The sequence below is a fragment of the Elephas maximus genome, chromosome 4, assembly GCF_024166365.1.
Source record: "Elephas maximus indicus isolate mEleMax1 chromosome 4, mEleMax1 primary haplotype, whole genome shotgun sequence".
Classification (NCBI taxonomy): Eukaryota; Metazoa; Chordata; class Mammalia; order Proboscidea; family Elephantidae; genus Elephas; species Elephas maximus.
In genome coordinates this window covers 125,433,373-125,450,762 of record NC_064822.1, presented here as the reverse complement: position 1 = coordinate 125,450,762, position 17,390 = coordinate 125,433,373, and the positions used below count along the sequence as shown (strand labels likewise).

Sequence of the window (17,390 nt, the reverse complement as noted above, 5' to 3'; positions counted from 1 at the left end):
ATGAAGTAAAAGAGCTGAACAGAAGATGTCAAAGGGCGACTGGAGAAGACCAAGTGAGGTATTATAATGAAGTGTGCAAAGACCTGGAGTTAGAAAACCAACAGGGAAGAACACGTTTGGCATTTCTCAAGTTGAAAAAACTAAGAAAATTCAAGCCTCCAGTTGCAATACTGAAGGATTCTATGGGCAAACAGGAAGCATCAAAAGAAGATGGAAGGATTACACAGAGTCCCTGTACCAAAAAGATTTGGTCCATATTCAACCATTTCAGGAAGTAGCATATGATCAAGAGCTGATGGTACTGTAGGAAGAAGTCCAAGTTGCACTGAAGGCTCTGGTCAAAAACAAGGCTCCAGAAATTGACAGGATATCAATTAAGATGTTTTAACAACTGGATGCAGCACTGGAGGTGCTCACTTGTCTATGCCATGAAATTTGGAAGAGAGCTACCTGGCCAACTGACTGAAAGAGATCCATATTTGTGCCCATTCCCAAGAAAGGTGATCCAACAGAATGCAGAAATTATCAAACAATATCATTAGTATCACACACAGGTAAAATTTTGTTGAAGATAATACAGAAGTGGCTGCATCAGTATATCGACAAGGAATTGTCAGAAATTCAAGCTGGATTCAGAAGAGGATGTGGAAGAGGGATATCATTGGTGATGTCATAGATTTTGGCTGAAAGCAGAGAATACCAGAAAGATGTTTACCTGTGTTTTATTGACCATGCAAAGGCATTTGACTGTGTGGATCACAACAAATTATGGATAATATTGCGAAGAATGGGAATTCCAGAGCACTTAATTGTGCTCATTCGGAACCTGTACGTAGAGCAAGAGGCAGTCATTCCAACAGAACAAGGGGATGCTACGTGGTTTAAAGTCAGGAAAGGTATGCATCAGGGTCGTATCCTTTCACCATACTTATTCAATCTGTACGCTGAGGAAATAATCCGAGAAGCTAGACTCTGTGAAGAATGCGGCATCAGGACTGGAGGAAGACAAATTTAACAACCTGCGATACACAGATGACACAACCTTGCCTGCTGAAAGCTAAGAGGACCTGAAGCACTTACTGATGAAGATCAAAGAATACAGCCTTCAATATGGAGTGCACTTCAAAATAAAGAAAAAAATCTTCACAACTCTACCAATAAGCAACATCCTGATTAATGGAGAACATATTGAAGTTGTCAAGGATTTCATTCTACTTGGATCCACAATCAACGCCCATGGAAGCAGCAGTCAAAAAACCAAAGTATGTACCACATTGGGCAAATCTGCTGCAAAAGACCTGTTTGAAGTGTTAAAAAAACAAAGATCACTTTGAGGATTAAGGTATGCCTGACTCAAGCCATGGAAACCCTGGTAGTGTAGTGGCTAAGTGCTACAGCTGCTAACCAAAAGGCTGGTGGTTTGAATCCACCAGGCAGTCCTTGGAAACTCTGTGGGGCAGTTCTACTCTGTCCTATAGGGCTGCTATGAGCCGGAATCGACTCAATGGCAATGGGTTTGGTTTTTTTTTTTTTGGACTCACGCCATGGTATTTTCAACTGCCTCATATGCATTCAAAAGCTGGACAATGAATAAGGGAGAATGAAGAAGAATTGACACTTTTGAATTATAGTGTTGGAGAAGAATACTGAATATATCATAGACCGCCAGAAGAACGAAACGAATCTGTCTTGGAAGAATACAACCAAAACGCTCCTTAGAAGCAAGGATGTCAAGATTTTGTCTCATGTACTTTGGATGTGTTATCAGGAGGGACCAGTCCCCAGAGAAGAGCATAATGCTTGCCAAAGTAGGTCAGCAAAAAAGAGGAAGACCTTCAATGAGATGCACTGACACAGCAGCTGCAACTATGGGGTCAAGCATAGCAAGGATTGTGAGGATGATGAAGGACCGGGCAGTGTTTTGTTCTGTTGTACACAGGATCGCTATAGTTTGGAACAGACTCGACAGCACCTACCAACAACAACATAATAAAGACATTATTAGTAGTATAATTCTCATAAAGAAGTTACTATTACTTTTTTACCACGTTTTGGGGGAGATTTCCAATATTTAAGGTATACTTTTTTTTTTTCTCCCAAACTACTTATTTATCTTAAAAAAAAAAAAAAAGCCTGGAAGTCAGTTCTGACTTGTGACCCCATGTGTTACACAGTAATGTATTACAGAGCAGAACTTCTCCATAGGATTTTCTTGGCTGTATTCTTTCTGGAAACAGACCGCCAGGTCTCTCTTCCACAGTGTTGCTGGGTGGGTTTCAGCCACCCATCTTTAGGTTAGTAGCCAACTGCAAACCACTTGCACCACCCAAGGACCTCAAGCTACTTATGAACTAGATTAAATATCTCTTTTTGCACTGAGGGTATGTAAGCCTCCTTCACTTATATATTTTTCAGATTGATAAAGTTAATACAGAATAATTAACGAACAAGAAGAAGCCAGCTTTAAAATTTCACAGTGCTGTTGAGGAATCATGAAAATACCTTATTTTTCAAGTGTCCCTGGAATTGCAGAATGCCTCATTCCCATTCAAATAACTATAATTATAAAGGGAAAATACGTGTAAAGTTTAGTTAAATGGAGAAAAAAAGGGAATACCAAGGTCTTTAGGTCTTGAAAATGAACAATGGAAAAAATAAGTTTTACAGTGGTAATACATATCAGACAACCACTTTCCCTATCAGTTTTGAGACTGCAAATCTTTTAAAAGTTAGAAATAGTATCATATGTATTAGTTTTACACCTTATATATATTATACTTTACCTTATAGCAAATGTTCCCTTACATATAAATGAATTAACTTAAAACCTTTAGTAAGGATAAATAGTTCCAAGGGATTCCTGAAGGTTGAGTGAAATGGTACAAATTTGTACTTTCTTTCTTGTCCTAATGTTAAATTCCATAGATTATTCCTGGCACCTTTAGAATTTCATGCATTGATCTACTTCACCAATCAATATCCTTCATGATTTTTGGATAATAACAATACGGTTTTTTAAAATATTTATAGTATAAAACATATACTGAGTCCTTATGTACATACTGAGAGGCAATCTAGCAGAATGGTTAAGAGCCACTATTCAGAGTTCAAATACTGCCTCTAGCTACACGACCCTAGGCAAGTTACTTAACTTCTAGGTGCTACCAGTCTCTTTATAAAATAGGAAAAGTACATAGCCATGAGGATTAAATAACAATTTTAATTGTTCAGCTCAGTATCTGGCACACAGTTAGTGTTACACAGGATTACCTGTTATCACAACGTGTCATGTACTGGGCCGAGTACTTTACATGCATTATTTTATTTAATTCTCACTTAACTCTATTTTACACATGAGGATATGGAGGTTTACAGTGGTTAAGTAACTAGCCTTTAGCAAAAAAGCTAGCAAGTGGAAACTCAATATTCAAACCCAGCTCTGCCTCCATAACACTCCAAGCTCTATCTAACATTGCAATATTTCCTTAAACGAGGCTCCATGGATATACATTTGGGGATTCTTAAGTTTTGACTCTGATGATTTTTTTTTCCTAAATTATTGTAGAGATAATTTTCAAATGAAAGACGTTTTCATAGACTAGGCTTTAATTTTTTGAAACATCAAACAGGGGTATGCAAACCACTGTGGTTGCTAGGGTTGCTATGAATCGGCACTGGGTTTTTGTGGGTTCCCAAGAATATTCTTAGAAGTCTAAGTTTTTTTGTTTTTTTTTTAAGTAGTTAATTTTGAGAAACTTCCAGCGTAACAGTCAGTTTTCAATCTTCGAGAATGAGAACAACTAATATTTTTAGAAAGCTTATGCCCATGTTCATTTTACAGATCAAGCTCTGGGCCATTTGGCTAGTCTAACTATTTGAAAAAGTGAAAAAAAAAATTAAAACTATGGTACCCTTTTGTAACACTTTTGACAGCACTGAGTTTTCTGGGTGGTTCCCAGGAATATTCTTAGAAATCTAAGAATTTTTCTTTTTCCTTAAAAAGTAGTTAACTTTGAGAAACTTTTAGCATAACAGTCAGTTTTCAATCTTAAAGAATGGGAGCAACTAATATTTTTCAGAAAACTCATCCCCATGTTCATTTTAGATATCAAGCTCTGGGCTATTTGGTTAGTCTAATTACTTGAAAAGGTGAAAAAAAAAATTAAACTATGGTACCCTTTTGTAACACTTGGTCTTGGCTTTAAAAAAAAAAAAAAACCTCACATACATTAAAAGGAGAAACAAATATTTAAAAGGTATCTATTCCTTTAGTAAATAGCACCAATCTCTCATCTTTAATCCAATCATGTACCTGCAATAGCCTACAGGGTATTTCTACTTAAACAACTCAAACAATAAACCCTAAATAAACTCATTTTGTCTATTACCAATAAGATCTCTCTTTAACATTCCTAATTTCTGTCGATGGTATCAACATTCTCTGAGTTATCCAGACTTAAGACCACAGAATAAGGGAAATAACTTTTCCTTTTTTCTTTATATCCAGTCACCAAGTGTATTTCTTTCTTCAAACGGCTTCTCTCATTTACAGACCCTACCCTATCCCCATGGTTATCAGCCTCCTTCAGGTTCTCATCATTCCACGCCTTCCCTTCGACTCTGTCACTCCATTATCTCTAGCACCACCTGTTTCTCCTACAAATTTGATCATGTAGTCCTGTGCTAAAGAGCCCTGGTAAAGGAACGGTTAAGCAGCTGCTAACCAAAAGGCTGGCAGTTCGAACCCGCCTGGCAGTCCCTGTGTGGGGTCAGAGGTCTGCTCCTGTAAAGATTACAGCCTAGAACACCCTCTGGGCAGTTATACTAAGTCACATGGGGTTGCTAGGAGTAGAAAAATGACAGCACAACAACGAAGTCCTCTGCTTAAAAACTTTCATGGAGTCCCACTGCTCTACCTACAGAATAAAGTCCAAATTTGGGAATCCAGGGCTTTTTGTCATTTGAGACTGACGCAACTTACAGTGAACTCTTTTCTTTCATGAAAATGTGGCACTTATCACATAATATCTCACATGTCTTTTAACCATTTTGTGCGCCTGTTATTGACAAATTGGAAGTTTTTACGGAGTGAGATTCCTTTTGTATCCTTCTCAGTACCTGAATACTAAGATACTGAGTAAATAACCACTTACTTACTTTGATGATGAGTTAATGAATGCATGCATATGAGATCATTTATTCAACAAATATTTACCAAATAATGAATTTGTGTCAAGGATACTAATATGACTTCCACATACAAAGTGATTTCATGTTTGGCAACAATGCTAAATATTTCATATACACTATCTCACTTAATGCTTAAACCCACCCTGAGGCAAATACTATCAACCTCATTTTTAATGAGGCAATTGAGTTTGTAGAAAAGACTCAAAACCAAACCAAACCCCTTGCAGTCAAGTCTATTCCGATTCATAGTGACCTATAGAACAGAGCAGAACTGTCCCATTGAGTTTCCAAGAGCCGCCTGGTAGATCCGAACTGGATTTGGTTAGCAGCCGTACTATTTTACCACTATGCCACAGCACAGGTAAAAGAGAGCTGAGATTCCAACTCAGAAATGAGTGAAGTGTTTTTACTCCTTACTACCGCATTTTCCTCCTGTAAAAGATTATCTCAAGGAGCTGTAATCTATCTGGTACGGCGGACATAGACATTACTCTGCAATGATGAATGTGCAAGATTTTATTTGAGCAGAGTATGACGGATCAAATTCTCAGGGACTGAAGGTGGAAAGTAGAGATGATGTCCAGAGGTAACACTTCTAAGAACGAATAGCACCTAGACAGTAGAGAGGAAAGAACAGATTCCCAAAGAAAGGAATAACATGTGCAAAGACAGAGAGGTACAAAATTTGATGACCTATTCAGTGAACACCAAGTAGTTCAGTCTTCCAGAAAGTTAAGTGTTATTAGAGGGATGAGGATTAGAAGAAATGACGCTAGAAAGGCAAGCATAGTCAGATCATGAACAGTTCAGCCGAGGAGTTAAGATTTTATCCAAAAAGTAAGGAAAGGTCATTGAGTAATTTCAATCAAGATAGCGGAAGACTGCATTTGTGTTTCAGAAACACTGCCCTGGCAGTGTAAAAGAGACTGGAAGAGCTACTGCCCAGAAGCAGGGACACCTGTTAGGAGGTTACGGAAACAATTCAAGCAAGAGACTAACTTAGAGTGGTGGCAATTGAGAGAAAAAGATTAATTCAAAAGATATGTAGGAGATAGAACTATATGACTTGGTAACCAATTAGATTGGAGGTTGGTAGAAAGGTAAGGAAAGGAAGAAACCTAGGGAACTCTAAGGTTTCTATCTTGAGCTCTGGGTGGATGGAGGTGTCATTAACTAAAAGAGGGAACCCCCCCTCCAAAAAAAAAAAAAAAAAAAACAAACTCACTGCCATCAAGTCAATTCCAACTCATAGCGACCCTCCAGGACAGAGCAGAACTGCCCCATAGAGTTTCCAAGGAGTGCCAGGTGGATTCGAACTGCCGGCCTTTTGGTCAGCAGCCGTAGCACTTAACCACTACGCCACCAGGGTTTCCAAAGAGGGAACAGAGGAGGGAAAAACAAAGTGAGGATGAGGAAAGATGATGAGAACAGGTACTGCTGGTACTTGTGGTACATCCAGAAGGTATCTAGTAAGTAAGTAGATACATATAAAACTCAGGAGAGAAATCTAAGCTGAAAATACAAAATTGGGAGGTATTAGGGATACAATATCCACTCACTCTTTGCCAAGAGATTGATGAAATTGCCTAAGAAAATTATATACAAAGGACAGAACCAAAAAATAGAGTTCTGTCATGTGTCTGTCAGTTTGTCGTACTGTGGGAGCTTATGTGTTGCTGGAAGCTATGCCACCGTATTCAGATAGCAGCAGGGTCACCCATAGAGGACAGGTTTCAGCTGAGCTTCCAGACTAAGACAGACTGGGAAGAAGGACCTGGCAGTCTACTTCTGAAAAGCATTAGCCAGTGAAAACCTTATGAATAGCAGTGGAACACTGTCTGATATAGTGCTGGAAGATGAGCCCCTCAGGTTGGAAGGCACTCAAAAGATGACTGGGGAAGAGCTGCCTCCTCAAAGTAGAGTCAACCTTAATGATGTGGATGGAGTAAAGCTTTCAGGACCTTCATGTGCTCATGTGGCACAACTCAAAATGAGAAGAAACAGCTGCAAACATCCATTAGTAATCAGAACCTGGAATGTATGAAGTATGAATCTAGGAAAATTGAAAATCATCAAAAATGAAATGGAACCCATAAACATCGATATCCTAGGCATTAGTGAGCTGAAATGGACTGGAATTGGCCATTTTGAATCGGACAATCCTATAGTCTACTATGCTGCGAATGACAACTCGAAGAGGAATCGTGTTGCATTCATCTGCAAAAAGAACGTTTCAAGATCTACCCTGAAGTACAATGTTGTCAGTGATAGGATAACATCCATATGCCTACAAGGAAGACCAGTTAATACGACTATTATTCAAATTTACGCACCAACCACTAGGGCCAAAGATGAAGAAATAGAAGATTTTTATCAGCTGCTGCAGTCTGAAATTGATCGAACATGCAATCAAGATGCATTGATAATTACTGGCGATTGGAATGCGAAAGTTGGAAACAAAGAAGAAGGATCAGTAGTGGGAAAATATGGCCTTGGTGGTAGAAACAATGCCAGAGATTGAATGATACAATTTTGTAAGACCAACGACTTTTTCATTGCAAGTACCTTCTTTCACCAACATAAACAGTAACTTTTTTTTATACACATGGACCTCGCCAGATGGAACACAGAGAAATCAAATTGGCTACATCTCTGGAAAGAAATAATGGAAAAGCTCAATATTATCAGTCAGAACAAGGTCAGGGGCCGACTGTGGAACAGACCATCAATTCCTCATAAGCAAGTTCAAGCTGAAACTGAAGAAAATCAGAGCAAGTCCACGAGAGCCAACATACGACCTTGAGTATATCCCACCTGAATTTAGAGACCATCCCAAGAATAGATTTGACGCATTGAACACTAGTGACCGCAGACCAGACGAGTTGTGGAATGACATCATCCATGAAGAACGCAAGAGGTCACTGAAAAGACAGGAAAGAAAGAAAAGACCAACATGAATGTCAGAGGAGACTCTGAAACCTGCTCTGGAGTGTTGAGCAGCTAAAGCAAAAGGAAGAATTGATGAAGTAAAAGAACTGAACAGAAGATTTCAAAGGGCCTCTCAAGAAGACAAAGTATTAGAATGACACGTGCAAAGAGCTGGAGATGGAAAACCAAAAGGGACAAACATGCTTGGTGTTTCTCAAGCTGAAAGAACTGAAGAAAAAATTCAAGCCTCGAGTTGCAATAGTGAAGGATTCCATGGGGAAAATATTAAACGACGCAGGAAGCATCAAAAGAAGATGGAAGGAATACACAGAGCCATTACACCAAAAAGAATTAGTCGATATTCAACCATTTCAAGTGGTGGCATATGATCAGGAACCAATGGTACTGAAGGAAGAAGTCCAAGCTGCTGTGAAGGCATTGGTGAAAAACAAGGCTCCAGGAATTGATGGAATATCAATTGAGATGTTTCAACAAACAGATGCCACGCTGGAGGTGCTCACTCGTCTGTGCCACGAAATATGGAAGACAGCTTCCTGGCCAACTGACTGGAAGAGATCCATATTTATGCCTATTCCCAAGAAAGGTGATCCAACCAAATGTGGAAATTATCGAACAATATCATTAATATCACACACAAGCAAAATTTTGCTGAAGATCATTCAAAAATAGCTGCAGCAGTATATCAACAGGGAACTGCCAGAAATTCAGGCTGGTTTCAGAAGAGGACGTGGAACCAGGGATATCATTGCTGATGTCAGATGGATCCTGGCTGAAAGCAGAGAATACCAGAAGGATGTTTACCTGTGTTTTATTGACTATGCAAAGGCATTTGACTGTGTGGATCATAACAAACTACGGATAACACTGTGAAGAATGGGAATTCCAGAACACTTAATTGTGCTCATAAGGAACCTTTACATAGATCAAGAGGCAGTTGTTCAGACAGAACAAAGGGATACTGATCGGTTTAAAGACAGGAAAGGTGTGCGTCAGGGTTATATTCTTTCACCATACCTATTTAATCTGTATGCTGAACAAATAATATGAGAAGCTGGACTATATGAAGAAGAACAGGGCATCAGGATTGGTGGAAGACTCGTTAACAACCTTTGTTATGCAGATGACACAACCTTGCTTGCTGAAAGTGAAGAGGACTTGAAGCACTTACTAATGAAGATCAAAGATCACAGCCTTCAGTATGGGTTACACCTTAACCTAAAGAAAATAAAAATCCTCACAACTGGACCAATGAGCAACATCATGATAAACGGAGAAAAGACTGAAGTTATGAAGGATTTCATTCGACTTGGATCCACAATCAACAGCCATGGAAGCAGCAGTCAAGAAATCAAAAGATGCATTGCATTGCGCCAATCTGCTGCAAAGGATCTCTTCAAAGTGTTGGAGAGCAAAGAGGTCACCCTGAAGACTAAGGTGCACCTGACCCAAGCCATGGTATTTTCAATCGCATCACATGCATGTGAAAGCTGGGCAATGAATAAGGAAGACCGAAGAAGAGTTGACGCTTTTGAATTGTGGTGTTGGTGAAGAATATTGAATATACCATTGACTGCCAAAAGAACAAACAAATCTGTCTTGGGAGAAGTGCGGCCAGAATGCTCCTTAGAGGCAAGGACGGCGAGACTGGGTCTTACATACTTTCGACATGCTGTCAGGAGGGATCAGTCCCTGGAGAAGGACATCATGCTTGGCAGAGTACAGGGTCAGCGGAAAAGAGGAAGACCCTCAACAACGTGGATTGACACAGTGGCTGCACAATGAGCTCAAGCATAACAACGATTGTGAGGATGGGCCAGGACCGGGCAGCGTTTCATTCTGTTGCGCATAGGGTTGCTATGAGTCGGAAGTGACTCGATGGCACCTAACAACAACAACAGAGAACACCAATATTTAAAGCCCAAACAGAAGGGAATAAATGAAAACTAGGAGAGCGATCATCCAGAGGTTTAAAAAGGAGACAGTTTCATGAAAGGAGTTGTCAAGGTTACTAAATATATGCTAGAGGTAAAGTTAAGAACTTTTAATCTCCTCTGGGTTTGACAGTTGAATGACTGGTGACATGAAGCACAGTTACAGAGGGATGGTTGGCAAAGAAAATGAAATGGAGTTAGCTGCAAGCTTGGCTGAGAAGAGAGTAATGGAGGAGAATGAAGCATTGAGGAAGAACATTTTTAGGATGGCAGAGATTTTAACATTTTTTAAAAAAGAGAAAGGGACCAGTGTAAAGTGAGATTTTTAAGCTATACCTTTGCACTTAAAATTAGTAGATGGAAAGATACCTACAACATTAAGTGAAAAAAACAAGTTGCAGAATTTGGGTAGCATGATATCACCTAAGATAAAATTGAGGTCCACAAGGCTTTTAGGTCATTTATCACTTGGCCCCTGCCTACCCTCTAATATCGTCACATACCATTCTCCCCATCAGTTCACTATGCTCCAGCCACACAAACCATACAAGCCATTCTTTCTGATCCTTCAATATAATCAAGCTTGTTCTTGCCTCAGGGGTTTTGCACTTGCTGTTACTTCTGCCTAGACTGCTCATCTCCTGCACCGTCAATAACTAGTACCTTCAGGTCATTCAAATCTGTTCAATTATCACTCCCTGAGAGAAGCCTGCCTACCTGTATATAATATACTGTACAACTCTCCACTCTAGCTCCCAAGTTACTATCATTACCTTGTCTTGGCATCTATTACTATTTGAAATTTGTATTTGTTTACTTGTTCATTGTCCATCTTCCCCTCCAGAATGTAAACACCATGGGAAGAGAAATTTCATCTGCTGTGTTCACACATATCCCTTCTGCTTACGACAGTGCTTGGCACACAGTAGACACTCTATCGTGGAATAAAAATGTATATACACACGTATTTACATGGAAAATACTAAGAAAGTTCTTGAGGGATCTATTACTGGAACTTTGATCAGGGGTGAAGGGTAAGACTGGGAGGAAAGGGGTATAACACCCACTCATTTTTTGCTTCACAGATCTATACTCAATTTTTCTACAAAAATCATGTCTTTTGTAATTAAAAAAACAATTTTTAAATAATAACCATACGACAATCTATTCTGCATCTCTATTTTCTTTTGGTGGGTTGTTATGATAGAATCACCTGTGGCACAAGTGAGAAACATTAATTGCTGGCTGATCCTTGAGTTGTGTTCGCAGGGCAGTTCAAAGTTAAAATCCTAAACCTTGGAATTGGAAAGAGCTTTGCTGCTGTTGTGTGCTGTCAAGTCATTCCCACTCACAGCGGTCCTAAAGGACACAGTAGAACTGTCGCAGAGTTTCCCAGGCTGTAATCTTCCTTGGGAGCACATCGTCTGGTCTTTTCTCTAGTAGAGCGGCTGGTGGGTTCAAACCGTCAAACTTTCAGTTAGCATAGCAACTGAGTTTAGAAACCATCTAATCAACTCCTTAGTTATACCTATGAGAAGGCTGGGACTCAGTACTCAAGTGATTTAACTAATAAATATAGGAGAGTCCCAGGCAGCGCAGTTAGGCACTGACTACTAACCAAAAGGTTGGCAGTTCAAACACACCCAGAGGTGTCTTTAATGAAAAAATTTCAAGGAACAAATGATTACAAACTATTTAAAAGACTAGTCTATTATATGTTACATAATATAAGCGTGATAACTAATAAAAGCTTATTAAAGCTTGCTTTCACATACAACCTACAATCTTCTGATGAAATTATTACTCAAAGTAAAAGTATTTCCTTAAGTACACTGCTTGACTGACAAACCCTATGGTTAAGCATCATAATATGACAAAGGATTCAGAATGCATAAATATAGGGAGTGGAATTTATTCACTCTTGAGACCTTAACACCGTTACATACGCAGACTAACGGGACAAACAGGCACTTCTTTCCACCAGGGTATGTAAGAGATCAAATATATCACACATTTATTAAGGATTCAGTTATTCTTTGATTCAAATTTCTATATCAATTTCTACAATGTGTATTTAATAGTATTTAATGAAAATTAAATGTTGAATAGGGAAAAAATGTACTACTTAGTATCATTTACAGGAATCACTTGTTTCTCTTTACAAATATACTGTAGTTAACCATGAATACAACAAATTTTGCCTCAACTTTTGAATAATACCATCTTATATTTAAGAAGGAAACCCTGGTGGCGTAGTGGTTAAGTGCTACGGCTGCTAACCAAAAGGTTACCAGTTCGAATCCGCCAGGCGCTCCTTGGAAACTCTATGGGGGCAGTTCTACTCTGCCCTATAGGGTCGCTATGAGTCAGAATCAACTCGATGGCAGCGGGTATATTTAAGAAACTCTCTCATTTGACCCTCACAACAACCTCCTACACAGAACAGATATTATTTCTCCCATTTAATACAGGAGAAGAATGAGGCTCGTAGTTTAAGGAGCTTGACCAAGGTCATTTAGACAAGTCCTAGAACCTAGATCCTCTACCTCTTAGCCAGTGTTCTTTCCATCACCCAGGCTACATCACATTTACCATTTAGTAAAGTATAAAATCATAGCGACTCGTAACAACCCTATAGGACAGACCAGAGCTGCCCCATAGGATTTCTAAGTAGCAGCTGGTGGATTCGAACTGCTGACCTTTTTGGTTAGCAGCCAAGGTCTTAACCACTGTGCCAGACACTCATCTAGAAAGCAGAAAAACAAGAAAGTCACCTTGAGAATTGTGCTCATCAATAATTCTGGAAGAAATTTTACCAAATATTCCATAATTTTCTTAATCCTAATAAAATGGAAGTATCCTCTTATTTAAAATGATCTCTACAAACAGTACCCAATGTTAAGAAAAAGGGTTTTATTGTTGGGGGAAAAAAAAAATCTGAAACCAAATCTTAGCCCTACCAGAGTACTTTTCTTAAATTCTTTGAGTCTCAGCACCCTCATCTATAAAATGGGGATAACATCACTTACCTCTGTGGTTATTTGGAAAATTAAATGAGATAATGTGTACAGTACTTGGCATTTAGGGAAGGGCTGGATAATATAGTTGGTGTTGTTAGAGAAACAAATAGATGCAGTATATCCTACTGCTGATAGCTAACATCATTTAATTTATGTGAACTTTGCTAGTTTAACTTCCAGTGTGGCCTTATTTCTTTTTTTTTCTCCCAAATATCGGGAGCAGAGCACATTACTCTTGCTGTGCTCCCAGGGAACCAATTAAGAGTGCTGGATTTCAGTCCTCTTCCAACCCCTTTAATTAAGCAATATAGTAATAATAATCTATTATTTTGACTCCTACTCTTTATGAGTCTGCTAACTGCATCATTCACTCTATCATGAAATAAAACTAGCCAATTTTATAAATACAAATCATGATACAGTGAATTCATGTTTGGTGAAAGGGTAGGAAGTTTTCGGGGGGGGGGGGGGGCCGGGAGAGGGCCCTGAGAAATTACTATGTATTTAGCAGTCCATCAAACTAATTTACTTTCTCTCTTTGAAGACTCCCAGCTACCATTCTAATCAATATTAGCATCATTTTATAGATTAGGAAATATAATCCTAAACTCTTCTTGCTCTCTCCCCCCCTTGCTCAAGGTGCTCTAATTAACCATGCTAGCCTATAGGAAAGCTTTCTGCTCAACTCCAAGCCTTTCCTCTTGTTCTCTGCTCAGCTCTCCAGGCTCTTTAGATGGTTGTCTCCTCCTGCTTCAAGTCTTACCTCAAATGGCATCTCCTCTGACCACCCAATCTAAAGTACTGCAAACCAATTACTTTGTCCTTATTTCCTTCATAGAACATAAAAAGACCTGCATTCATCTTTTTTGTGTTTAAGGACAGGGATACTTTGACTTAATACTGCTGTATCCTAGGTGCAGCATTCAGAAAGTGCTCAGATGCTGGCTGAATGAATACATGAACAAACTTCCTACAGTCACCTAGCAAGTAAATGGCCAAAAACCAAAACACTAAACCCCTTGCCGTCAAGTCAATTCCAACTCAAAGCAAACTAACAGGACAGAGTAGAACTGCCCTGTAGGGTTTCCAAGGAATGGCTGGTGGATTCGAACTGCTGACCTTTTGGTTAGCAGCCGAACTCCTAAACCACGGCGCCCGCAGGGCCCCAAGTAAATGGCAGGGCATGTTACATCTAACTCCAAGCTACTGCACTGCCCTACTACTTTTTTTTACAGATGGGAGGGGGGTTGCTTTGGGTTGGGTAATCAATTTGAAGATGTGCCTTATTGCTTTCTATATTCACTCAGTTCAAAGAAATTACAGAACTTCTCATGGGCACTTAATACTACAAAATACTTCACCCAAATTCCAAAAGCTCTTACACTGCCTTTTAGAAGCACAACTCAATTTGAAAAAAACACTGCATTTATGATGCCTCTTAGCAAACGAAATACTTCAAAACTGTTAAATAATTAGCATCTGCACAAATAGCTACTTAAGGCTGAAAGAAAACTTAAGTCACCCACAAATACTTTTTACTAAGAAACCTATATTTTGTTCTTTTATAAGCTGTTTTGAGTTTCACAATACATCACACAGAAAATTTTAAAAACCAGCCATGAGATACCATTCTGATCCAGCAGCGCTGCTCTTTCTGAAAAAAGAGAGACACAAATGCACTCAAGCTCTTAAATCCCACTGTTAAACCAAGTTCTTACAGTTAAAGGTCAGCTCATGTAAAATGCTAACTGTGGTTACGGCGGTACCACTAACAACATTCCCTTTGTTACCTTAGCCAGGCGGGGTTTAATACTTACTGCTGAGTCCTCCATCCTCGGATGCTCCTGTCCCTCTCATTCCTAGGTAAGTGAGTCCCAATATTAGGAAAAATAAGCAGGCAGCAGTTAAGAGAAACATCGACAAGTAGTGGGCACTGAAGCCTCCTGTTGGGGACACCTCCTCCCGTTTAAATTGCTGGAGAAGTTCCTCCTCAGGTTCGGAAAGCTTCGGTTTGCTGTAAGTGTTTTTCAGGTAGGTATGATTGGAGCCCGTATGATTGGAGTGATTGATCCTGAGTGAACCGGGGGTGGCCACCGCCGCACCGGGAGAGAGGCTGTTGGAATAAATCCTGGGGGAGTCCACACTGAAGGCCCCACCGCCGATATGATTATTGGTTTTACGGAGGGAGCCTGTTGACGAATCTAAGGTTGAGTCCATGTCAGTAAGTGGCGGGGGCAGGAGAGGGGTCAGTTTCTTAGCGTTAACACGGTATCGGGGAATGGGGCTGGTGTCCAGTGGATCACACCCTCCTCCCTGTTCCGCCGCCGCCGCCGCCGCCACCGCCTCTCCGAGGTTTCGGCTCCTGTCTAGACTCCCGGCAGCCGCCGCCCTGTCATTCATCGCGATTCCTCCCCCACCCTGCACTGAGCTCTCCAGCCTGCTGCCTGCAGATTTAGCAGTCGGAGGAGAAAGAGGTTTACTATGGCTCCGTCTGGGCCGATGCCGGCAAAGGGAGTCATCCTTCAGTACCTGTCTGCTGGAGGCCACGTCGTCGTCCCCTTCTTCCTCCGAGTCCGAATAGTTTTCCCGGTAGCTGTAGGGGAGAAGCCGGCTGCCATTCACGGTCCGGCTGGGCCATAGTGGCTCCTGGGCCTCCGGGTCCCTCTCCTCGCCCTCTTCTCGCTCCTCATCCTCGTCCTCCGCTGCTCCATCTTTCCCCGACGGGGTCTGCAGCTCGGGGGTCGCCGGCCTCCTGGCCCCCCACCACGAGTGGGGCTTCCTTCGCTCGGCGGAGTTGCTGTTAGTCACCTCGCTGGCGGCCAGGGGGGCCGGCGGCGGTTTGAGCCCGCGGTACTGGAGCGAAGCCCGGTCTTTTCTGCCGCCGCCGGCCTGGTCCCGGGGACTGGCCTCCACGTCCGACTCGTCTGAGCTGAAGCCCAGCAGCACTTTGCTGCCAGCTGTGGGGGCGGCTGAGGCGCCCCCGAGCCCTCCCAAAGGACTCTCCGGGCCCGAAGCCGATATTCGGCCCAGGCCACCAGGGGTCCGCAGGTAGGAGAGGTCGCCCGAGACCGGCCGGACACCCATCCCGACGGCCGCCGCCGCCGCTCCCGCGGCGGCGACCGTGGCTGCTGCGGTGTTATTGTTATTACTGTTCCGCGTCTTGTTGCCGCGGCTCCCCGACCGGTACTGCTGCTGCTCTTCCTCTCGAAGCTTCTTCAGCTTCTTGAGGTAGACTGGGCGGGTGCTCTCCGTCACCGGGCCAGGAGACAGGCCGTAACGGCGGAGCTGGGAGAAAAGCTCCTCATCCGATAGCTGCTGAGGCGCCGAAGCCGCCGCCGCCGCCGCCGCCATTTTCTCTCCAGGGTGTTTTACAAGCTCCGCGCTACCGGAAGTGACGCGCCGCCCTAGACCCTGAACTAGACCGGGCTGCGTCGCCCTCCCAGCGCTGCGAGCGCCTTGGCCAATGGGAGGCGCGGGAGGAGCTCACCTGAGCGGGAAAGGGCCACCTGAGCGCCGCGCACCTCTAGCAGCGGAGAGTTTTTCAACGCTCCCCCCTTGGGGTCCCAGTGTATTCTCCTGCTCCTTTCTATCCCCATCTCTCGCTGTCCTCTGCCCGGCCCTTCCAATGGCCATTCCTGGGAGCTGTCTCTTTCTAAACCACACCTTGACCTCGTCTCAGGTTCCTGCCACCAGAGGAGAAATGATTGGAAGTAAATCTGCCTTGAAATTCAGGGCATTAGTTTTCTTTCCATCCAGATTCCTGCTGCCCAGGGAAGCCTAGAGAGACTCAAAGAAACCGCGATGGCCAGACTAAATTGGCAATTTCCTTCTCTGATTCCACGTTCTCTCAGTTGCTTTCTACACTTGACTTACCAAGTAAATAAGACTCTCTTAGCTGCTCCTGCTGAGAAATCTCCTCTTCCACTCCTAGGAGAAGAGTAGACCAGCTGCAATACAATTTTCAAGGGTAATGACGGTTCATTTGTTGGTTGTAAAGTATATAATCCCTCCCCCCCTCTTTTTACTAGGCCATCATTTTTTGAAAGAGCCTATCATTTCCTTAATTTTATGACTGAAAAAAAAACACATCATCTCGTTTATTTCCCTTATAGCACCTTTCCAACCAAGAGTTACTTGTTTTGTATTATTATTAATTAATTTCATTGTTATGAATAATTATTCATTTGAATATTTTATTTATTGAATTATTTCTTGTCTCATCCCTTTGACAGAACTCCCTGTGGGAAGAACCTTGCTTCTATTATTGGCAACTTCAGCCCCATAGTGCCTAATTCTAATA

The 17,390-nt window shown here is 41.6% G+C and overlaps 1 protein-coding gene across 1 annotated transcript in view; it reads right to left on the bottom strand.

The window, feature by feature from the left end:
• LEMD3 (LEM domain containing 3) overlaps window positions 1-16,456 on the bottom strand; it is an 87,166-nt gene extending 70,710 nt beyond the window's left edge. Inside the window, exon 1 of the mRNA XM_049883779.1 lies at window positions 14,908-16,456. Within this exon, the coding sequence (XP_049739736.1) occupies window positions 14,908-16,441 (1,534 nt within the window). The 5' untranslated portion in view covers window positions 16,442-16,456. The remainder of the gene's footprint in view (window positions 1-14,907) is intronic.
• Between the last annotated feature and the right edge of the window lie 934 nt (window positions 16,457-17,390).